Consider the following 24933-nt stretch of genomic DNA (forward strand, 5'->3'; position numbering starts at 1 on the left):
ATCTTGGGACACACGGTGGTATAGTGGTTAGCACTCTCGCCTTGCAGCGAGAAGACCCGGGTTCGAGCCCCAGTTGGAACAAGGGCCTTTCTGCATGGAGTTTGCATGTTCTCCCTGTGTGTGCGTGGGTTCTCTCTGGGTTCTCCGGCTTCCTCCCACAGTCCAAAAACATGCAATGTGGGGATTAGGTGAATTGGACACTCTAAATTGACCATAGGAGTGAGTGTGAGAGTGAATGGTTGTTTGTCTGTAGTTGTGTGTGGCCCTGCGATGGACTGGCGAACTGTCCAGGGTGTACCCCGCCTATCGCCCGATGTAGCTGAGATTGGCACAGCACCCCCCCGCAACCCTCTGGTGGAGGATAAAGCGGTTAGATGATGACTGACTGAAGAAGTTGATCTTGGTCTTAAGGGGAAAAAAAGAGAAGCATCATTTTTTTGTTACTAAGAAGGGAGAAAAGCTGACTGGCAAGTGTTTCCATTCACGAGCACACAGCAACATCACACTGGAACACCCTGTGTCTAACAGAAGTGCCAATGAATACGAGACTTGTCCTCCACTCACTTTGTGCCACATTAAAACAGTCATGAGAGATTGTGTAATTTAACCTTGACCTACGTAACTCTGCAACAAAGTAAGCTGGCAAAATGTTTTTAATGGAACAGCAATTCATGATGACAGTGAGTCAGTCATCATCTAACCGCTTTATCCTCCACCAGAGGGTCGCGGGGGGTGCTGTGCCAATCTCAGCTACATCGGGCGATAGGCGGGGTACACCCTGGACAGTTCGCCAGTCCATCGCAGGGCCACACACAACTACAGACAAACAACCATTCACTCTCACACTCACTCCTATGGTCAATTTAGAGTGTCCAATTCACCTAATCCCCACATTGCATGTTTTTGGACTGTGGGAGGAAGCCGGAGAACCCAGAGAGAACCCACGCACACACAGGGAGAACATGCAAACTCCATGCAGAAAGGCCCTTGTTCCAACTGGGGCTCGAACCCGGGTCTTCTCGCTGCAAGGCGAGAGTGCTAACCACTACACAAATATGACACAAATATTCTTAAAAATATATATATACACACTGTATCTATAAGCACAATATCAAGAGACCTATAATGTTCAAATCTGCTAACAGAAAGTACCTTCATGTTACTATCACAGTATACAGAAGAGTATTCAGGTACTCGACTTCATTCTCACAATTCATGCTGTTTTATAATTTTTTTCTTTGTTTCATTTCTTTTGTTTGGCTTTCCTCTGTGATGATGGTGGCGCTGAGGGAGGATTCTGACACTTCAGTCTTCCTTCTAGGAGAGTATTGGTAGTTGATGTCTCAATGGCAGGCAGGAGTCAAGGTTGGGTCAGTTTCACTTCAGTGATCTGTGGACAGAGAGAGTAACTGAGAAAGTAGAAAGCACTAAATCTTTAAGGTTTTTGCACTACACAAAACAGTGCATCCGTCAGAATGAAGGACTTGCACTATGTCTTCTTTCACTGATAGTCCAGCATGTTTATTTCTGCTCAGGAGTGACAGCAGTCTAACAACACAAACTCACCATTATGCTTATCATTCCTCAGGCAAAGAAAAGAAAACAATAAATTAATCTTAGACATCAATATCCACATAACAGAAACTACAGCAAACCATGTAAACAGCATCAGTGATTTACCCCACTGAGCACAAGGAAGGTAATGTCCTTCGATTAAACAATGCATTGGCACCATCTTGTGGCCAAAGCAGAAATCTACACAACGGAGACTTTGCACATGCATTTAATGTATAAAAAACACACATACAGTTAGATAAGGATTTATGGTTTATTCCACACAGAATAACCTTTCAATCTCTTACATTTTAGAACAGTTTTGCATATGTTACGACTGGCTCCAGGGCCACAACAAAACACAGGTAAACCGTAAACGGCACTTGTGATGTGAAAATAAGCCACATTTATTTAAACAAAATACAAAGTAAATGTACAGTGGAGTGTGGAACTGAGTGTCAGTGGTGTATGAGGGTCCTTGGGTGCGATGTCCAATATGTGGTGCATGTTGTCTAGTGTAAAACAAAACAAAGTGGATTTTCTGCTGTTGTACTAGAGTAGACATCCAAAGAGAGTGTACCGCGTGGCCATCTCCTCCAAGCCCAAACATGTTGGCCTGTGTTCATCCTTTTGACACTCTGCGTCTGTGGGCCAGTACTCGATCCAGGTTCTCTCACCGAGCACATACTGATACCTGTGGGGAGAGAAGAAGTATCATGAACTCACATGATGTCTTGACATAAAGCAAATCACTTCCAGTGTGCAGCATGATAATGTTGCCGGGTGACACAAGATCTAACCACCAGTTTGTTTAGTATGACACTCATTGATAGAACAGGAGTATAAAGAACACATTTATCACACAAACACTTACGATTGGTCCTTGTGAATATCCTCTGATGTGCCCATGATGAGATACGTTTTCCCTTTACCCAGATCTAAAGCCTCCCTGCAGTGAGGGTAACTGAGGAATGCACGTAGTTTACCCTGGGGACCAACGTCATAATTTCCTGATTTTCAAAATAAGAAGAGAATTCTGGATTAAACACACATCTTAAGCATTAGTGTAAAACTTGATTGTTATTTTACCATTTTCTCCCCCAAGGGGAATAAAAAGGAAAATTTGGACATTTTATGAAAATCTTTACGTTGTAGCCAAGAATAAGATGAGGGGATTTAAAACCTTCATGTATAATGTGATACATTTTAGGCAGTTCACACCCACCTTCTTTGATCACTTCCATTATCCGCATTGTGTAAATATCAGTGGACAAACCATCTGTGAATTCTTCCACTCTCACTTTGTAAACTGAGGACAGATAAGTGGCAGATGATTTTCTTACTGATGAACCTCTTCTTATACAAACATTCTGGTCATTTATAGTTAAAAAATAATGCAGATCATTCACACTGAGTCTTACCAAAATCTATTTTGGTGTCAGGTGTACTCTCACAGGGTTTAGCTGTGCGTAAATCACTGCTGATTTTACCCTTCTTCTGCATGCTGCAGTTCTCTGGAAATAAACAGCAGACGCACAGTAAAGATACAAACAATAACAGTAAGTCTACATGCTAATGTGTCTCTGGACAAGAAACAAATGCTGCACATACTGTGGATGCACTGTATGATTGTGTGAATGGCAAAACTGTAATATAAAGGTCATGGAGATTAGGAAGGTGCTGGAAATACAGACCTTACCATTGTAACCAGTGTAGTGCAGGTTGTGGGAAACTGCAGCTCTGATCCCAAATTAACGGTGAGACACATTCCTCAACCATATCTATATTTTTTATCATGATTTGTTTTGTTTTGTAACCAAATTTATAGAGGTGCAATACTTAACTACTGATGTTAATGATATGAACAATAATAATACATTTTGTGTAACAGGTGAGGAATTTACAGCCAATGATAATTATTTTAGTAGAAGTTAATAGAAGTGTGACTGCATCCATATATTATTTCAGTGAGGCAGTTGTTGCTCGTGTGGGTGGCAGAGGTGACTGATTTGGTAGGAATGTAGATCTGGACATCATCAGTGTGACCGTGGAAGTGGAGATCATGACAACGTCTAGTGTTACTGAGGGTAAGTATTTAGAGGATGAGGAGGTGATGTTGTAAACAGCAGAATGACAAATGATCAGTTCTTTAATGAAGCATGATATTTGTAGTTATTATGAGTTCCTTCAGTACTTTCAGCTGCATCTTCAGAGAGACACTATAGTGTTTACCTTCAGCACATGTGCATTCTTCATTTCTACAGAGCCTCAGCAGCTGCCCATCGTTCCTCTCTGGATGGTAGAATTTCACACATTGTGTTTCTGCAATGATAAAGACACCCATTGATGAAATGTGCATTCAATCCAACAATGTTAACACTGCTAATCTGTCTATGTACTCTCTATCCAGATCTATCCAAGTGTCTTTAAGGCTTACGGTCATAATATTCATAGACAGATACAGCCGCTGGTTGCATGACGCCCACTTTCAGAGTCTGGTGGATCCTAAAAGTGATCTCCTCTGATCGTGTGTGAGAAACCTGTGGAGAAATGTAAAGGAAAGATGAGAAGTGAGGTTGTCTGAGAGGTCTGGGACAATATGCTTTTATCACAATACTCGGGTGCTGATTCAATTTAAAAGTTGCCATTGTGATTTATTGTGATTCTACAAGTACGGTAAGTCACTAGTATCAATAATTACAACGTTATTTTCCTCAAACCTTATTTGAATGATACATTTTCTTAGGACAATAACCCATGGAAGATATTTCCAAACTCAATGCACATCACGTGATGGTCAATCAGTCTGATATTTAACTGCCCCTGCTAATAATAAAAAATAAAAATACAATGAACCCAAGGAGAAAATAAGTGTTTCTTAGCTTTGCCTACTCATTTAAATAATAATACAATGCCGAGAGATTCTGACACAGAACACATGTTCAAATAAAATTGAAAAATGTCTTTTAGAACCCTGGATTGCAAAACACACTGATTTTTAAATAATCTTAATGACATTTTGTATTGCTTTTTCTATTTTTTCACTCCTATTGTCTAATGTCTTACCTTGTCCAGGTAGATGATCAGTGAACCTCTCTCTGACAGAACTGTGTCCATCTCATATTTTGCAATGGTACGGGCGCGTCCTTTGGCCAACTAGACACAAGCATACAGAGTCAGAGACCTTTGAAAGCCATGAACATCTTGTTTTTTCATGTTCATTGACCTTTGAATTGTAAGTGAGTGTGTGTGTAAAAATCTTACTAAGTCCAGGTCATTTGTGTTGACAGTGAAGCCGGTTAGTAAGCCAATATCCAAGATTGACATAGTTGCATCGTGATCCTTGTCCTTATATCTGTGCAATAAATGGACACATTTAATTGAAAAATATGAAGAACACAATTGTGTTGAGAAAGACGTGAATTAATAAAGCATTAAAGGTCCAGTGTGTAAGAATTACTGACATCCCAGTCACATCAGGAAACTACTGTGGCTGATAAATACCACATAGAATGTACACACTCATTCACAACGCTCTCATGTCTTTGGTGCGCTTCATTGTACAGTTTTAGCATGACTCAGCTCAACATGTAATGAACTCGACTCTTCACTGAAAACGTGTTAATCTCCAACATTTAGCAAGGACATTTCTAAAATCTCAATATTTAACAGAAGTGATAGCACTGCTGAAAGCTGGCGATCATGAGCAGAATCACAAACTGTTCAGCTGTATTTTAGTTCAGTGACAGTCTGAGGAAGTACTGAATTAATCTATGAATTAAATGATTCTAATGATTGAGTACACTGAAAACAACTGCTTTACAAGTCACTAGTTTGTGTGTATAAAACGATGTCACAGGCGTTTCATGCAGCTGTGCTATGATGACCCTGCCCACGTTGAGGAGATACTACAGTAATGGAAAACAACTTTTCTGATTCCAAACTGAGTAGAGCCGAGTCATACGACAACTGAATAATGTTAAATGTTTTTTTTTTCTTTTTTTGTAGTTAGGTTATGTATTGGCTTTATGTGGGAGAAGTCATTCACAACTGTTTAACCAATCTCTCACTCCAAATTGTGAAATTATGGACTGCTGTTGAAACTTAGTGACACAAGATGGTGAACTCCTGCCTAAAGTACATATAAAAGGCTTTTTCTAAGGCTGCAAAAAGGTGATTTTATACTGATGGGTAGTATATGAACTTTTGTCAATAAGCCCTCTTAAATGTTTCACACTGAACCTTTTAAACCAGCATCATTTCTTAGCCGTACTTACAAGACTTCTATTCTCAGTTTGTATATCACCTCATCCTCATACATTTTCTCTGGAAAAGCAAGAAACCAGATGAGCATATCATCTTTTGTCATGGCACAGAATCATTTTCAAATAGCAGAGGGCATAAAATGACCTGGAATAAGCTCCACTGACAAGTTAAACTTCTGACAGTCACTCTCGTTTTCAGTCGGCAGAGCGTAATACTGTGACACCATCTGTTAACACAGGAACAAAGTGCATTGTTATATGGCATGTGCTTAATAGAATGTATTCATAAATGATTGAAAACAGAAACATGCTTTATTTACCTTCAGTGTTGCTTCTCCAGTTCCTGTCGCAGTCACTTTAACATCCTGGTTTATATCATTGAACTGTGAGGATCAAAATAAAAACAAAAGAAACCAGATGATCAGAAAAACAGGATTGATGACAACCACTGACAGAGTGTGTGACAGAGCGTGCATGCTCACTTTTGATGTTCTGGTCGTGTGGTGATTGTTCCTGTTGAAGTTGATCTTCTCTGGCTTGGGCCTGCCAGGCAAATGGATGTCCACATTCAGATCATACTCTGGTTCTTGAGCACTGGCCCAGTATTCTGCTACAGCCTGGTACACTATCATCGTAGCCTGGACAGAAAAACAACAGTAATAAAACGTCCATTGACCTGCAAGTTTTGTAAGAAAAAAAAGAGCTAGAGGTCAAGTTGGGATGTCCTGTAACCTGAGTTGAGCCATAGCCTCCACCATCCTGCTGCTGTTTGTTGAACCATCTCACAATAGGTCTAGCATCTTCAAAGGCCTTTATTAACAGAAGGTGAGAGAAGGTTTGAAGCACACCATATAAAGGTCTGCAGTAGTAAATTAACCAAATTAACTGAAGAGAATGTTTAATTAATATAAAGTATTGTAAAGAATACTTTAAATTCAAGAAAGCACATGTTAAACAAAATGAGAGGTGGAGCTTGAATTAAAGATCAGTAAGTTTGGGAAAATATAACTTTACACTGATAAAGTCACTAATTTAAACATATGGAAGGATATTAAAGATATAGATTCTCCTGGGCCCCGAGTGAACTTCCCAAGACTCACCTTGGCTTTGACCAGAGCAAGAAGAGCATAAGCTGTGGCCTCTAATGTATAATCACGTCCTTTAGGAACATTCCAGTGGGACAACTCTGTAAGAAAAACACAGGCAAAGAACGTTGTTTTATTATGGGGTAGAACTTGTGCCGAATGTCATCTGATATGGAATATTTAATCTCACATTCTGACCTGCAGACATGAGTGCTCAGATTTTAAAGGCCAATTTTCGATATTATGACAATTAAAATAGTGTCAAAAACTGTTTTAATAGAGGTTAATATTTCTGAAAAAAATTGTGTGAACCACAGAATATTTTTTCTCTTGTATTGGAGAACTGTAACTGAACCTGGGGAAGCAAACTTGTACAGGATCTCTCTGTTCAGTTTGTCTTGGTTGGCCAGAGCGTATGATGACATGGTTACAGCATATGGGTTGGTGAGTCTGGGCAAACGCTTCTCCAGGTAGGCCACGGCTTTGTCAATACTTCCAGGCAGACTCTGGACATCAGGAAAGCAAGAAACAGAGAAATGATGGGAGGACTGAGTGTGACAGGAGAACAGACAAACAAGTAAGTAGTGCAAACATGGGGGCGATGAGAGGCAGGGCATACAGTGGTTTATACAGATAAATAAATCAATATCATCAGGTTCTCAATACTATTTCAATTCAGAGGTGGCGTGAAAACATTTCTGTCCTCTAGGGGGGGCATGTCAGACAATAATTGAGAACCACTGCTCTCGAGTGAGTAATTATGGTATGTACGGCATGTATTGTATCAGAGGGTAGTCTGTAGCTGTAAGCTGTAGGGAAGTTGATTAGTTTTGAAGTCATCATGGTCCAGACAAATGCAGTTAGCTCGCACTTGAACAAAAACACAACTAAACAACACAACAAACAAATGGCTGCTCCTCAAATGTGAAAAGTGAACAGCAGGTCAGTCAAGCTTTAATTTATATCTTATTGCCTTTGTTTTATGTGCATTAGGTGAAAAACAAATAATCTCTGCTTGGTCCATCACTTAAGTGGAGTGAGTATGTGATCACAGTGGTGTAATACAATGCATGCAGGTGAGGTACTCACACTAACTGTGTCAGCACATAGCTTGCGTGACTCCTGCATGGCGATGAGGCAGAAGGCCGTCATGGAGGCATCTGAATCTGAGCCTCGCATATCACTCTGCACACACATGCACACAGAAAATGTTTCAATTTGAATTGAAAAGTGTGATATAATCTTTTTTCATCTCAATGAGCTTTTTGTCATGATTTGTTCACGCACAATCATCTCTCTGTGGATCACCCTTCTGACTTCTCTGAACATGCCATCAGGTTGCTGTGCCTTGAGAATCAGAAACTTGACAGCGTCACAGATTGCATTCTTCTGCATTTCCACCAGGTTGGAGGACATGGCAAACACCTTGACCACATAAGCTGTGAGCCTTTGAGAGAGAGGAGAGTGGATGACTGTTTACTTACATTAAACACATGAAAAATACACCCATGCTCACACAGTCAGAGATAGATGAGGATGTGGAAACATTTACATATGAGCATTTATATTTGAACGTCTCACCAGGTGCTACTTTTAGTCCTGGTCCACACTGCAAAAGATCCATCTTGTTTCTGGAAGGTGAGCTCATTCTTGTAGCCTGGATGCAAACAAAACACACATTTTATTTTTACCAAGTGTCATTCAGTCCATGCATCATACATTTATGTCAGTTGGAGGAAGTCCTTTTCAGCTGATTCTTTCATTGAAGGAGCCCTGAATTTTTTTTTCTTTGATTAGAGCATATTTGTCTGATGCCTGATGGTTTTGTTAGTTTAAAAGGCAGAAGATGTTTGAGTACATGTCTCGTTGTCAAATTCAATTAGTGTCAGTGTCATCATTGCAGCTCTGTAGATCTGTACAGGAGTAGTTTGTTATCCATACCACACTGTTTGTTTTGACACAATTTCAGCCACAGAGAGGAATAAAATAAACATCTTCTTTGTGATCTCACCAGTCTTGATATGCTGGAGGGCTTCATTTCGTTTCTGAAAGCCCACAGTTTCCCACTGGTTAGTTTTGTCCAAATACATGGTTGTGATGACAGGTAGACTCATGCGGGCCAGGTTCTGCTCTCCACAGCCGTGTGGCTGCTGGATCAATGAGCCCATCAATTTCCCACTAATCACATTTTCCACCAATGGACCAACTTCACTCCCTGCGCATGAATAACCAGACAAATCAAACTATCAATCAACAGAAAAAAAAGTAACAAATACAATGTCCCCTAAAACCAGTGAGCTGGTCATCTCCTCAGTAAATCAATACTGTATTAAAAAACAATGCACATTGATTTGACCGTGTAAGTCTGTAACATTTAAAATGCAGAATGTGATATCCCACCTGTCACAGAAATCTGTGTGCTTGTAGGTGTGTTAGGAACCCAGTCTTTCATTGGAATTCCACTATTGAGGATGACTTCTTGTTTACCTCCTGGAGGAAGAAACAGGCAAGTTTGGGGGTGGGGGAGTCATTTTAAGTCAATCACAACATAAAATGACTATAAAGTGAAAGCATTCAATGTATGAACTCACCGGTACCTTTGTGTGTAGGGTCTAGAATTATAGTCTGTACAGACTTAATAAGTACACCTTCAGGCTGGAAAAACAACAACACAAACATTATAATCACAACTATTTTTAAGTTTATTCTTTTCTGTATGTATTCTGTATGTTGGTCTGTAGCAAAACGAAATATGCCTCGTTTCTATAAAGGTGCTATATGTAAGGAAAATGACCATAATGTGTCATCAGACATTTAGAAAACATCAAATGAATAGAGATAACAATGGTGCAGCCCATATAATCACAAAATAATGTCAGTCAGTCAGTTCTCTCTTTTGTTTTGGTCTTTTGCGCCACCCACTGCCACTGATATAATAACACACCTTGAGGTACTTTAATGCTGTGTTCACATCAACGCAATTTGTCATGTCTTTTGTCGTGATTTTAAACAGGAGAAATGGGCATTTCTTTTCACCATCAACCAAAGTGTCTGGCTCCATATGGTTTTGTGAAACCACACAAGACAACAGTCTTCTCTGCAGACGTTTCCACAAGAGATAAAGTGTCGTACAGCTCCGAGTGTCAACACACACACGTAATATAATAAATAAAATAAAATTTGTGCCGTGTCAGGTGTTAAAGTGCTGCTTTGTATTTTGGAAAATTTGGCAACCACACTTGTGCAATGTTTTAATATGGGACTGCTGTAGGTAGTGTTTTTAAACAGATGTATTGTAAAATATTCATAAAAATATCCTTATTAATTCCTTTTTTCTCAATTACAGTTCTTGCATCGTAAGGCAAACACATAGAGACAAACAACCATTGACTCCATCACTCATTCACAATTTTGAGTGCCCAATTTGCCTTATCCCCATATTGCATGTTTTTGGACTGTGGGTATAAACCAGAGAAAAACCAAAACAAACATAAGGGGAACATGCAAACTCCATGCAGGTCTTTTTGCTGCAAGGCAACAGAGCTAACCACTACTTCACCGTGTGGCTGAACTTGAGAACATGAACAACAAATTATTTTGCTGTTGTATTAAGAGGTGTTGGATACGACCATCGACTCTCACACGTGTGTACAAACACAACACATCTGATAAAATTGTCTGTTAATGTTAAAGAACATTTCAACACGCCGTTGTAGTTTGAATATGGCGTCTGTTTCTCTTACCATCACCCGCAGCATCTTCATGACTCCATCACTGAGCGACGAGTCCTTCACGGCTGCTTTGACCTCAATGCTGAATTGTCCGTACGTCATGGGTATAATGATGAAGGGAACTGATCGTGTACTCAGGGGCCCGACTCTGACCTTCTGACGATATAGTGAATGTTTAGATGCTGCACTGCACACATGCTCCGTCTCAACCAGATCCACACGCACCTTGGGAGAGAGATGGAGAGAGGTTATGAGCATATGGTCACAGATGAGGAGTAGGGCTGAACGATATATCGTTATCGTATCGATATCTAGATATGAACATTCAAGATATTCATATCGAAAAAGCAACGATATAAACAAAATAGATTTTCCCCCGCGCTCGCCCTGCATGTACAGCTCTGGCAGTCACAATAAACTTCATTTTTACGATTGCCCTTGAATGCACCACTACGGCCAGCCAACCACAAACCTTATTTTATGCTTGCTGTGGAACGACAGCTGAAGCCAACCAATGACAAACATAGGAGGGCGGGAGGGAGACGGAGACTGAGACACGCACATACACACACACATACACACACACACACGACATACACAGCGGGAAAGAAAAGTGACAGAAGATAATGCGGCCGGTGGCGATTTTGTGCCAAAACATAAATCATCCTCCATTATTTGGAGGTATTTTGGATTTTAAAAAGGATGTCAACCCGAGTGAGGTGTTGTGCAGGTCGTGCTTGGCGAAAATTGCAACGAACCAAGGTAGCACAACAAACATGTTTCACCACCTGAAACAACACCATCGCGTGCTGCACGAAGAGTGTATTACAATGAGAGAAACACCGGGGACTTCTCAGGTATCCCAAAAGAAGCCCAAGTTAAGTGTGTTTACTGATGCGTTCAGTAGTGTTACACCATATGAGTCGACGTCCACCAGACATAAAGGCGTTACAGACGCTATAACATGCCACATTGCAAAAGACATGGTACCCGTGTACACAGTCTCACAGTGAGTTCGTATCAATAAAACACTTTCCATGTGGAAAGTTTCCACAGTCTTTTGTATTATGATGTTTTTATTTTTCTGAAAAATGCTTGCTTTTCACCGAACCCGTAGTCATATCGTATCATATCGATATCGAGATATCTGGCATGAATATCGAGATATGAAATTTTGTCCATATCGTTCAGCCCTAATGAGGAGACACCACAAAGTGCAAATACTGTTTCAGGTTCTATAATTCATCATCAATAAAGTAAATATCGATAAAATAATATATAACAATAACAATCTTAAAAAGGGACACTGATCTACAGCTAATTTAAAGCTGCAATGAGTAACGTTTTGGTGATTTTGGTGTCTATGTATGCTGTCTTCTTCATTCAATGCTCTGTCAAGAAATACAATCAGACCTGACAAAGGGTGTGATTCTGTGTGTACACCTGTGGGGGGATTACAATGCTTTGACTGTAATGGACATATACAATACAATATAATATAATGTTCGCATACAGTGTTATTAGAGAGTATAGAGAACCTCTTTTTTAACTTTTTGATCACAAACATACTGAGAAAAATATCATAGTCACAGACTTACAGTGATAAGATCGGGGGTGTAGTTGTGGAGGATTGCCTTAATTTGTAGCTCCTCTCCACGGACAGCAGAGTAGGGCAGTATAAGGTCAATGAAGAAGTCCTTCCTAACAATCACTTCTAACGGCTCACTGACACAGATTCCTTCGAGAAGAGGAGGAGAAGCAAGCGATGAGAGAAATCTGAGATTAGTTAGGTGCAATCATAGATTGTATATAAAAATTAAGTTTGTCTTCCAGGTTGACAGTGAAGTAAGAAGGACGTAGCAGTAAACCAACAGAGACAAATCCACTAGCTGCAAAAAGAACTAAACTTCAATGGAAGTCTATGGGAAATTTGCCTACACCACACTTATTGCTTTCAGTTTCAAAAACTGTCATGGCGGTGGTCAAAACATGAATCTTAAGGCTTTACAATGAGAATTTGGTTCGTGACCAGAAGACTACGTCCATGTTGATATACGGTCTATGGATACAAGTGAAACAACCGATATTCACTGAGTGCTCACCGTGGGTTCTTGACAGACTAATGCCAATGAACTGCCAGGTTGTGATTGAGTCTGGTAAAGGAAAGTTTTTCATCAATGATGAGGTTGCACTGAAACAGAGAAAAATGTTGGCATTTTAGTGGTGTCATGAGTGAGGATGTGTGTGTGTGTGTGTTTGTGTGTGTGTGTGTGTGTGTGGTGCTTCACCAGTTGGGTGTGTGTTGAGGACAAGAGGGCAGAACGATGTCTGTCCACAGCCAACTTTCAGGGAACTGAGTGCGAGACACTATCTCATTGCTGTCCATGTAACTGTCGTCTTCAAGCTCACCTAGAGAGAGACATAAAAAAGGTTTAATATTGTGATTGTTTCAATCATGGATATCCAACTCCTTCCTTGTCACCCATCTCTTACTGCGAGCCAGTAGGAGTTGGTCCTCTTTATTCTCAGCTCAGAGAAAAACAGGGGTTATAGGAGGAATGATAATGATTTATTTTTACCCACGTTGACAAGTTTATCCTTTGAATTAGGACAAACTTAAAAGTCAGTCAAAATGTCAAACCACAGACAATAAAAAACCTAATGTGACTGCACATTTGATCACTGGTGATTGACAGTTGTGGTTCTTACTTAAGCTGGTGGTTTGTCTTCTCCTGCTGGGGGCTGGACATTTTCGTTCTGAAAATGCAACAAAGACAAAACATTGAACAGAGCCCAGTAAGGTTAAACTACGCTCGTCTTTTGCAAGATACAAATGAAACAAATCTTTAATTTCATGCCTTATTTGTTGAATGGTTTCAACTTTATATTGAAGCCTTTTGTCTCCTCAAAATACAGATGTCAGATAATCTTGTTAAGAGTTAAAGATATCTGTTGTCGGCTCAACACAAAGGTGGTGAGAGGAAGAAGTCTATATTTAAGAAACAGTGCCTCTCATTCTATTTCATTAGGAGGACACCACAGGGGAGTAAGGATTATCATAAACAATCATAATCATCATTGGCCAGTAGAACGAGGACCAAAAATTTTTTTCCAAAACAAGTTACATTTCTTGATCGTGAGAGGAAAAGGAGAAACCAAAAGATCTGAGAGTAAAACAGTGTCACCTTGTCTGTAAGGAGTTCCAGAAGCTGTGCTGGACTCAAACAACAGCCCAGCATCGTAGAACACATTCATACCATCCTTTCCTCCACCAGGGGTGCAGCCTGTGTCATATTTCTCCACAATGTCCCACACCTGAACAGAGTGGAAGACATTTTCACACAAACATACAAACACAAACCACAAACTGCTGGTCTTGAGTTAAAGTTTTCATCCTCCATGTCTTAACATGATGGATGAAAAGTAAATCTAGAACCCTAAAAAAATGTGTTGAACAACTAAATTTATCGAAAATTAATAAAAAAAAAATAATTGCCTTTTTCTGGGTGAGGCGGTGTTGGTTATTCAACTTATTGTCAAATAGTAGAACTGTGGCTCCTGGATCTCCAGTAACCTTCAGACCAAACATCCTTCGAGGCTCAAAGGACGCAGCAGGTCTCGATGTTTCTAACCTCAGCTAATTGGAAAGAAAAATGAACATTTTGTGTTCGTTAAAGTAGTTTCACACACATTTGATCTGTATTTAATAGAAATATTGTATCTTATTTATTTACTTTTATTCACTTATTTAAACTCCACTATATCAATATTGTGTGTCTCACCGAGCCCATGCAGGAGTCCTTGACATCCAACCAGACAGAGTCTGATACCACTTCATTGTCATTTGGATGGTAGTAGGCTATGATGCGGAATGATGGCAGCATGTCTTTGGTGATGGGAACGATAGGCGAAATCATTACTTGTCCTCTTGTCCTGTAACGGCCATGTTGGATCAACTGACCTCTGCTCAGGATCTGGGGACACAGATTAAAACATCAGCATGGACCCAAACACAAGTTTACACAGAACGATCGGTAGGTCATAGCATGTGGCTCACCAGGTATGTGATATCAGTGTCTTGATTTGACGGCCTGTTCAAGTAGAGGTTGATCTTCAGATTGTCTCCTAACTCAAGCTCTGCTGTATACACACCTGTGAAAAACAATTTTGTGATGAGTTCTGCACAATGAAAAGATTTTCATGGTACTCTGCCATCATTAATGTGTTTTGATTAATGTCCATTTGAATTTACAGTATTTCAGCATTTTATTTACCTATGTCGATGTGGATGTAGCTGTTGCTTATGCTTTTATATGGAAGAGCTACCATGGTGGCTGATGCTTGTCTTTCTGGTGAAATACGAGGATCACTGGTCTTTGCCTAAAATCAGAGACACACACAGGTTTACAAACACAGCAATGTAAAGAAATATGGGTTCACTTTTACCCTCAATTACTCAAGTAAAAGTACTGTTACTTTAAGATAATAGTTACTTGAGAAGTAAAAAAGTATGCAGTAAAAACACTACTCAAGTACTGAGTTTCTCTGGATTTATTTTTGAACACAAATGGTACAAAATAGACACAACATAATATAAAACAGCAATGTTCAAATTAAGGTTAAATAATAATATTTTAAATAAAACAATATATAAATAATAATAAATAATAATAAATGTAATAATAAATAACCATTAAACTAAAACAATATAAACTAAAACAATTAAATACATCACACTTTAACTAAAAGTATAATAAATTGGGATTATCCAATTCAATTACATCAGCACGATAAAAGTATTGGTTGGAGTGTACAACAGAAACCCGGAAACAGGAGACCAGAACCTCAGTGTCGGACACAGTAAACAGGCTAACAGCCAAGCAGTTAACAGCTGGTGCCGCGGCACGGAGTCACTCAACTGGCTGCATTTGATTGGCAAGATTTTGTCGGCCATATAGCCAACAGGGAGAGATATAGATTGCGCATTTAATAATAAAAAATATATATTAAAAATAAAGTAACAACCATCACTTAGCCAAATGAAACAGCGTAAAAGCACCGTTCTTTATTCAAAAGTATGTTACAATAGTTACATTAGATGTCATTTAGCAGACACTTTTATCCAAAGCGACTTACAGAGGACATCGGTCTTAACTACTGAACCACTCCACCCCACCCCTTATTAGTTGTATGTTGAAGTAGTGCCACAAAAGGAAAAAGGGGGGGAAAAAGGGGAAACAAGATGTTTCAGAGACTTACAGTGATTCTCAGATCTGATGCTCGTGCCTCTGTATTGATGGGAAGCTTTGCAAGGCCATCAGCTGCAGTCAAAGCCCTCACATCACCTGGACTCACCACCACAGCAACACCTTGTGCTGGAGTTTCATCTGGATTCACAACTTTAATCTGCCATGAAAGAAACAAACAGCCACATAATAAGAATATATTGAACTGTCCTTTTAAATCATATGATCCCTTTAAATCATTTATTTTGATATATAATTGTATAATAATTATAAATTATGAGTAAATGCATTACCGAAACATCGATAGGCATTCCTGGTTTGAAATATTTGGGCGTTCTCTTGAAGTGAATGGTGTAGGGGTATGTAACGATCTGGATGCCTCTCAACTCTGCCTCCACCATTTCACTACCTGTTGAGTTGACATAATGTGTTTTACATTTTCTTATTGATCAATGAAATTCAAATCACACATGATCATGTGACACAGACTGTTTTTCTTACCACTCTCTGCCAGCACACTGACTGCTACAAATATGGAACTCCCCACAAGGTTGTCGATATTTTGGAAGGTCTGTGTGATGTGTTCCCTCGTCAGTTTGACCACTCCAGCACCATTTTCAACCTAACACAACAAAAAAAAGAGTGAGTGGACATTTAGAGGTAAGCTACAAAATCAACTTTGATTTATTCTCATCATCATATAGATACATAAATAATTTAACTGGTGGGGTTGGTGACAACAGGCAAACTGAAAATCCTAAATTGTTTAGTCTCTCTGATTGTGTCTCAGATGTAAAGGCCTAACTTTACAACCCATGTGGCCCAACTGGTGCAAGATGGCTGACGTGCTGTGCCTTTGAGTATTTAACTCCTTGGATAATTTGACTGCAACTTAAATTTTAATAATACTTAGAAATACTTTTATACTTTAAGGAGTACGGAATTTATCTGTCCTCGATCTGCATGCATATTCAATACTATGGACTATAATTCATCCATTAACAAGTTCTGTTGCTGTTGTTGTAGCTTTCATTCGGCCTACATGACCCAACTGGTGAACAACACCTCACAACTCTGAAAATATGCTAACATCTTGGTAACCTTTTACATTGTGGATTTAACTGCAGTCTTTTCTAAGCTTTGTGGCTAAATAGTGTCTGGCTGGACAAGATTCTGAACCAGGGATGATCTACCAACACCCAGGCTACCAGGCCTAGGCTACACCTGTAAACAGGATCCACCAGCCAAGGTATCAGCCATACAAGCAACATGCCAACAGTAAGCATAATACATTACATGTCATTTAGCAGATGCTTCTATCCAAAGCGACTTACAGGGGAATTGAGTACAATCTGCCAGGGGTGGAGTTGAACTTGTGACCATGAATCCTTTGCACACGGGGTTTTAAACACAGGTGGTCATAACCACTGAACCACTCCACCACTAATACAAAATGACAACAGATGACTAAGACTAAGAATTTAAAAGATATGCTATATGTCAGGGGAACTGTCAAAGTTAACTGCACAACATGAACTATTGATGAGTCCCTGGCAGTGATGTATACTAAAATAACCTATTAAATAAAAATAGCAAGGTTACATGAGGAATAATAAATCATGTAATAAAATAAAAAAAGCCAACAAATCCGAATTACCCAATGAAAAATAATGTAGAAATTAATGATTTAAACAAAATAGCAAATGAGTTCAATAACCTCTTTTAAATATAGCTCCTAGTCTTCCTGCAAATAATCCTAAAGCAGATATTAACACAAACATGGAAAATGTTGACAGTATTTTTTGCTGAGATAATGAATTTTGTGAAACACTCAACTGATGACTTAACTAACTTAAGATTATAGTTGAATTGTTTTCATATCTTTTTTTTGTTTGTGTTGCTTTTTTTAAATCTCTCTTTAAATCAAAAAATAAATATAAAGTATGTGCTCACCGCTACTCTCTGAACAGAGTCTGGAAAGCTCCTCTTCTGACCTTCAAGCACAACCCCAAATATCCCTTGTGCTGTGCCAGACACATCTTCACCAGACAGATACCTGAAACCACAAGAAACATGCAGTTTCAATCAAAGTCAGACAAAAGCAGCAACACAATAACATTATTTTTTCTTTCACTTAGCCTTTAATGATTCTAGTTCTGAAAGCCACAAAAAATATATGTATATATATATATATATATATATACATATATTTTTTGTGGCTTTCAGAACTAGAATCTACGTACGTATATATATACGTACGTAGCTTTGATGTTGACAGTGAGCTCTGGACTGTCCTTATAGAAGAAGGAGCTCTCAGGCATCAACTTCACCTCAAAACTCGGCAGCGCTGGAAATCTAAATGAAACTTAATGTGTCCAACATCAGAAAGTAAATAAATACTTACATCATGAGTTAAAAGGTAAACTTCCGGTAAAAAGGGACGCACCATATTCCTTGACCTCAAACTCTGCAGTGTAGCTCTGCTGTGGGTTCTTGTGGAATTTGGCCACCACTTTCCAGACTCCAAGACTGTGCACACACACACACACACACACACACACACACACACACACACACACACACGTGCGCACACGTGCGCACACGCAGACACACACACACACAGTTACTTGTGTCATGTGTGTCTCCAAATCCCAACTAACATTTGTCTGTACGACTACATTTCTAACAATACCAACTAAAGATAAATTATAATAGACATATAGCTATATCACACAGTTAGTTAAGCTTGTTTATCTTTCTATTTATTTTTACTGGACAGTGTGCTGGACTAGCCTTTTTTATGTCTCTTGGCAACAGCCTACAGTGTCAGGCTGTTTCCTCCCGTTACCAATGTCCATGTGAAGCTTTGCTAATTATCCCCTGGATCTTTTAACATTTTTATGAGATGTTATGAGAGTGACAAATATTAAAACAAAATAAAACTAACCTGATAACTTCACCAAGTGGGAAAACACCAGCGTGGATCCCTGATTTTGGAGGGACTGACTCAACAGGTAAAGTGATTCCTTCAGGGGTCTAAAAAAAGAAAACACAGACACAAGTGAAACTATTAACAGTGACCACTGACAGTGACTCTTAACAAATTAGTGCAGAAACAAATGATCATCCTTTGGTGTCATCAACTCTATGACTGTCACTTGAGTGGCTTGATACATGCATGCAGCTGAAGAGCAAAGTAATTCTGTCTGTCTGCTTAAGATTCAATAACCTGACTGGGAGGGAGTGTGTGTGAGTGTGTGTGTGTGTGTGTCACTTACTAAAATATCAGTTATTGATCATAGAAATTGTGGTTTACTTAGGAAATGAATGTTTACACAATTGTAAGCAATATTCATGATTTAACTAGTAAAATGGATAAAATGCATACACATTATAAAGTAGCCCTCCATATTCTGTACCCTTCACATAGCTCTGAGTGTCAAAAAGGTTGGTGCCTCCTGCTATCGAGTATTTAATTTTACAGTCAGTGATGGCTGTTACAACAGAAGGAAATGTGGTCCTGAATCTATACATTTTGCTGACAATGAAAAAAGTAGGTAAATGCTGATATACTTAATATTTCATATATGTTTATTTGTGCTTAATATAGCGACTGCAATACCATAATCTCAATGTCAATGGAAGAATCCTCATGATTGTTTCCATCACTCTCAATGGGCTCCATGCGAGGTGTCACTGCAAACATCCTGTAAAGAACTGACAGGAAGAGAAAGAGGCTGATTAGACTGATTCCCTTTAAAAATGCAGTGTTAGAAATTGTCATGAATAAATCCACACAGTGATACACAGTGTGTTCTGATGAACTATCATATGTGGACTACTGTCACAGAGATGTGTGTGTTGTTTAGCACCGATGTTGTACTGAACACACCTTTACTGCCGGGGGTGTAGAGGCTCTTGTCAGTCTCGATGAAGATGTGGCCGGACTGGAAGGACACAAGGACGACTTTCTCCAGCAGGTAGTCAGGAAACTGAGCTTGCAGGTTGACATACTGCTTCACAGTGGGATCCCTGCTAAACTCTTCAGCGGGGATCTGAAGGCAGCATTTACAGAGGAATCAGTAATGAGGAGCAGGACAGGTGTATATGATTAGACTTTAGTGATCCCACACCAGGGAACATAACTAGTGAAATAAAGATATCAACTAAAAGCATTTGAAAAAACATTATGAATAATAGTAATAATACAATATACACCCTGGGCAGTGCAATTTTAATGAGGAATAATAATGCAAACAACACACTCTAACACTCATGACAGGAAATGAATGGTGTTTCATTTACCTTTATTTGACCGAATGCCTGGAAGTGATTTGCACTGTTAAGGGTCACAGATGTGGTCACCAGCTTCCTGGCCTTGGTTGGATGGTTCCTCACGTTGATGTAAACCTGTATGTCTCCCCCTGTACAGTCTTGACACTCCACAAAGATGTTCTCTGTCGTTTCCACATGCAACATGTTTGGGGCAGACATCACCTTCCTATAGAGACCAGGAAAAGACAAATACTCTTGTCAGACTGCACCATGTAATGTTAAGGGTGCTGACACTTGTTCTCCTTGTATCATACAATCACATTTTATCTTCGTCTGTGTTTGAGTTTGAATACATTCAATTTACCAGAAAAGATTTATTTGCTGTGATGCAACTGTAATTAAGATGCCTCTTTCAGGTAGTTACTTCAAAAATATGAATAGAACATTGTTACTAACAACTGAACTTTCTTTTATTCAATAATAAAACAATGCTTTATAAAAAAGTTGAACATGAAAACAGAATCAAAAGCAAATTCATCTCTTGTACAGTGATTGACAACCAGTGTGATAGAGTGGGTACTCTGGGAATGTGCTGGCTTGATAGCACTTTGAGGACAGGGGCTCCGATCAGAGAGCAGGACACAGAGAGGTTGCTTAAATGTTCTTTAATAATCAATTGTTGGAGTTACAGGTGGGTCAGTGGACATGTTTGGGCGTATGTGTGGTCCTAAAGTAAATGAAATAGAAAAATAATTAGATATTGAAGTATCCAGTCATCATAATCTACCAATAACATTAACAGCGTATGATTATTAATCAAAAATAATCACCAAAAATATAGGAATGAAGTTAGACTTAAACAATCACCAGTTTAACAGGCTTGAACAGCATTACAATAACTCAAAACACATCATCCCTGAGTAACTTGCCAAAACAATCTTTTATGGTCAATGTCGCCATCTAGCGGACAAAATAAATCACTGCAGTACTCGAGACGACAAAATGGCATTTAACCGCGAGCGAAAACAAACATGCATTTCTGGATCCACATAGTTAAACTAGCGAAAACACAACAGCCAAACAGCAAGAAAACAAGCCCAGTGACTTGTAGTGACAGTATTCACTGTCCAACAAGGCAGGTAAACTCACGTTTCTGCATGAACGCACACGACTGGTATCCACCATAGTTTCACAACACCTTGGAATCACGTTCTCAACTTGCTCGGCGCGTCCATGAACAGCGAAAGGCATGATGGGAGTACCTACTGACGTGACCAATCGGATTTCATGAATCCAGGCTTTAACCTCTTGTTACCTGAGCCTATTTATGCCTATGTTTTAGGTCTATGAACTCATATTTCATATTCATAATAAAATGAGTATATCTCTGCAACCACAAGGCCTATTTTAAAGGTGACATAGAATGCTTGTATCACACATATATGTTAGTTATGGAGGTCTACTTACATATATTAACTTGTTTTCATGATTAAAAACCTCCTAATCGCTGCAAACGAGCCGATCAAAATATCTTCTCACTGACGCTCTCGTCAGCCGCGCAGTTTCAGACCAAAACCACACCCCTAGAATGTGGACTGTGTTGTGATTGGCCAGCCAACGAGGCCAGGTACCTGGAAGTGATGTAATAGATAGGCCAGCTCTCAGATACACAGCTCCCCCTCTGGCACGGTGGATGCTCTGCATCTCAGCAGCTACAACGAGAGTAGTTCTTCTTCTTCTGCGGTTGAATGTACGCAACCGGATGTGCCCGGACTAGTGCCCGCACCAGGAGGCGCTACTGTGGTGAGAGGAGTGGTGAGGATTTTTGATGATGACATCAAATTAAGGAAGTGCCGATCTGCTTCGCAGAGCCCAGGAAAACAATACAACACTATTTTCTCAGCAGTGGCTGAACTGTTTGTTCTGAAACTTTAGGGTTTCATAAACGAGGTAATGACGCAGATACACACACAAACCCAGCGTTAATTGGAGCTTCCGGTCTATGTGGGCTTTAATACTTTTGGTGTCATAGTAAAGGAAAAAAAAGTTGATTTGTTGAGACCTGTAAATATCAGTGTAAGATTTAGTGGTGAAGAGTAAATGAAGATAGACTACCAAAAAAATTAAAATAATTCAGTTTTGCCTGAAAAAAAACCCCAAAATAAAGATGAATATCTCTCTGGAATAATGGTGAATAAGCTCTAAACACACTCAAATCAAAGTACAGCCTGTGAACATAATCTCTGCAAAGTTTGACTTTGATCAAGAATGATTTTAGTGCAAAGATTACAGGCGAGGACTCATTTGTCACATTTTGAAATATCTGTGCAATTTGGATTTAAACCATGTATTTAAATACTTTATTCACTTTAATATATCTATTAATGTCCAATAAAACAATTTATGGCATTGTTTCAAAGTTCCTGCAGACTTTAATATGTTTTCCATTCAAAAAACAAACACCAGCTGACTTGTCTCTCTTCTCTGGCCTGTATCTCAGCGAGAGAACGGCCTACATGAATGAACATCTCATTGGCTTCCTTAAAGCCAATGAAGGACGCTGTCATCTCCAAATTTTGATCGACAGCTTTGTCCGCCAATGAGAGAAACTGCTAGAAAGTTGTTAATGTTTTATTTATTTTAACTTTGAATTTTAGATTTATATACTTCCAGCGTACTTCTCAAGTATATACTTCCCAAGTAAGCTAGTACATACTTGCTTACTTGAGTATTGAGAAATGGCCACTAACTCAAACGTGGCTCCTACAGTCAGTCAGTCATCATCTAACCGCTTTATCCTCCACCAGAGGGTCGCGGGGGGTGCTGTGCCAATCTCAGCTACATCGGGCGATAGGCGGGGTACACCCTGGACAGTTCGCCAGTCCATCGCAGGGCCACACACAGCTAGAGACAAACAACCATTCACTCTCACACTCACTCCTACGGTCAATTTAGAGTGTCCAATTCACCTAATCCCCACATTGCATGTTTTTGGACTGTGGGAGGAAGCCGGAGAACCCACGCACACACGGGGAGAACATGCAAACTCCATGCAGAAAGGCCCTTGTTCCAACCGGGGCTCGAACCCGGGTCTTCTCGCTGCAGGGCGAGAGTGCTAACCACTTCATCACCGTGTGGCCCGTGGCTCCTACAATTGTGCTGAATTTAACTTTAATATGAATCCACATGTTTCCTTTTTTGTTATTATTAGAATCAGTGATTTAAAATGATGAAGCCCAGAGTGCACATTTGAACTTAAAGGTATAAGGCAGATCTACTCACAATGGAGAGCTGTCAACCAGAGAAGTCACACACACAAAGGCCAGATAGGCCAGCAGCCACGGTGGAGTCCCACACTGTAAAAAAAAAAAAAAACTGTCAGCGAAATTAACCGAAAAGGGGTGTAAAATCATGACATCAAAAAAGGTGTAAATGGAAAAACAATGAGACAATGTTTTATTGTCAGGAATACTTTGTGAAATACAAAACCAGTCACAGTTTTTACAGACTTGTTTACAGACAGTTATTTTAATTTTAAACTGAGAAGACCTGCAATATATATATGCATATATATATATATATATATGTGTGTGTGTGTATATGTATATATATACAGTTATATTGACAGTATTTATTTATTTCAGAGTTTGATTTCTGTGTTAAATCTAATGATTTCCCACTAATACTGTTGTCTTGATTAAACCAGTTGTACTTGATTTTTTTTTTCAATGTTTGTTGACTGTTTGTTGTCATTAAGTATCCACGTAGGTTAAGAGGTATGGATGTAGGCCGAGTCATTTTTGTAGTGCAGTTTTAAGCAGAAACTGGCATTAGGCATAATTTATATTTCCTTGTTTCAAAAACAGTTCAGCTCAGGAAAGACTTGTTACGAACCATGATGTGAAGTGTAGCACGTCCACAGCCGGTGCAGATCTCGTCTGGTCAGTATATTTTTGTCCAGACTTTTACTGGCGGATCCTTTTCAGCTCAATACTCCCTTCTGGAAAGGGTAACCAGAACAACTACGGCGGGTACAACTCGAGTTGCAGTGCGTTAATTAGTTAGTTAGACAGCAGTTCGTTAGGTTGTAAAACCAGCAAGTCTTACAGGTTCTGATGATAGATAGATTTACAAAGGCACATACAAGGTTAATATATAACAAAAAGTGGCTTTGACAATGCACCTTAAAGGCACTTTAAAGGCAATGGTGCTTTGATACCAATTACAACGATGAAAGCGGTAGATGATGACTGACTGACAGATAAATAGAATGAAAGATAAATAGCTTTGCCTGCTAGAAAGTTCTACAATTGTTAATGTTTTATTTATTTTAACTTTGAATTTTAGATTTATATAAAAATCGCAAGGTCATTGTATCTGTATTTAAATATAATATGTAAATATTAGATATGTAGAGTAGTATATATTTGTACAAGTTATATAGTTATTTATAGTAGCTACTCTACAATGCTGTAATATCTATTTTCCACATTGTATTGTATATTTTAATAGAAATGAATTAATAAATGAAGTTAAATATTTAAAATGTGAAAATAATAAATATATATGCATTTATTAAAAGTATTTCATATGTTCATTTATCAACAGACAGACACCAGTTGAACTGCTCAAACGTTTACCATTTAACTGTGTTTCTCTGGGTGGTGTGCTATGGAAATATTGGATGAGCTATATTGGAAATATTAGCTTTTATCAAGTGGAAGATGAAAGGATTGGGAGGACATCATTGAGTGCATCATCAAAATAACACATCTCC

The 24933-nt window shown here is 39.1% G+C and overlaps 1 protein-coding gene and 1 pseudogene across 2 annotated transcripts; both read right to left on the bottom strand.

Moving 5' to 3' along the window:
* Nucleotides 1-21536, bottom strand: part of LOC122760824 — a 50461-nt pseudogene extending 28925 nt beyond the window's left edge.
* LOC122760819 (complement C3-like) lies at nt 1815-21653 on the bottom strand. Of its 2 annotated transcripts, none has more exons than XM_044015994.1 (42): nt 21624-21653; nt 20187-20382; nt 19774-19936; nt 19504-19598; nt 18829-18917; nt 18328-18410; nt 18141-18246; nt 17835-17937; nt 16383-16503; nt 16175-16290; nt 15895-16041; nt 14910-15015; nt 14693-14787; nt 14418-14609; nt 14132-14272; nt 13821-13950; nt 13345-13392; nt 12924-13044; nt 12738-12826; nt 12234-12373; nt 10648-10860; nt 9502-9559; nt 9305-9394; nt 8916-9119; nt 8486-8561; nt 8192-8351; nt 7994-8089; nt 7260-7410; nt 6920-7005; nt 6552-6629; nt 6302-6457; nt 6140-6202; nt 5965-6046; nt 5832-5880; nt 4819-4909; nt 4621-4710; nt 3992-4094; nt 3787-3876; nt 2976-3068; nt 2780-2863; nt 2429-2564; nt 1815-2248 (listed from the first exon to the last, which is right to left on the bottom strand). In XM_044015994.1, coding segments are annotated over exons 1-42 (4674 nt in total). In that variant the 5' UTR covers nt 21626-21653; the 3' UTR covers nt 1815-2106. The 2 variants fall into 2 exon arrangements, with proteins under 2 accessions (XP_043871929.1, XP_043871928.1); XM_044015993.1 differs by having other exon boundaries at nt 9496-9559.
* Between the last annotated feature and the right edge of the window lie 3280 nt (nt 21654-24933).

The sequence above is a fragment of the Solea senegalensis genome, unplaced genomic scaffold (assembly GCF_019176455.1).
Source record: "Solea senegalensis isolate Sse05_10M unplaced genomic scaffold, IFAPA_SoseM_1 scf7180000014070, whole genome shotgun sequence".
In the NCBI taxonomy this organism is placed as follows: Eukaryota; Metazoa; Chordata; class Actinopteri; order Pleuronectiformes; family Soleidae; genus Solea; species Solea senegalensis.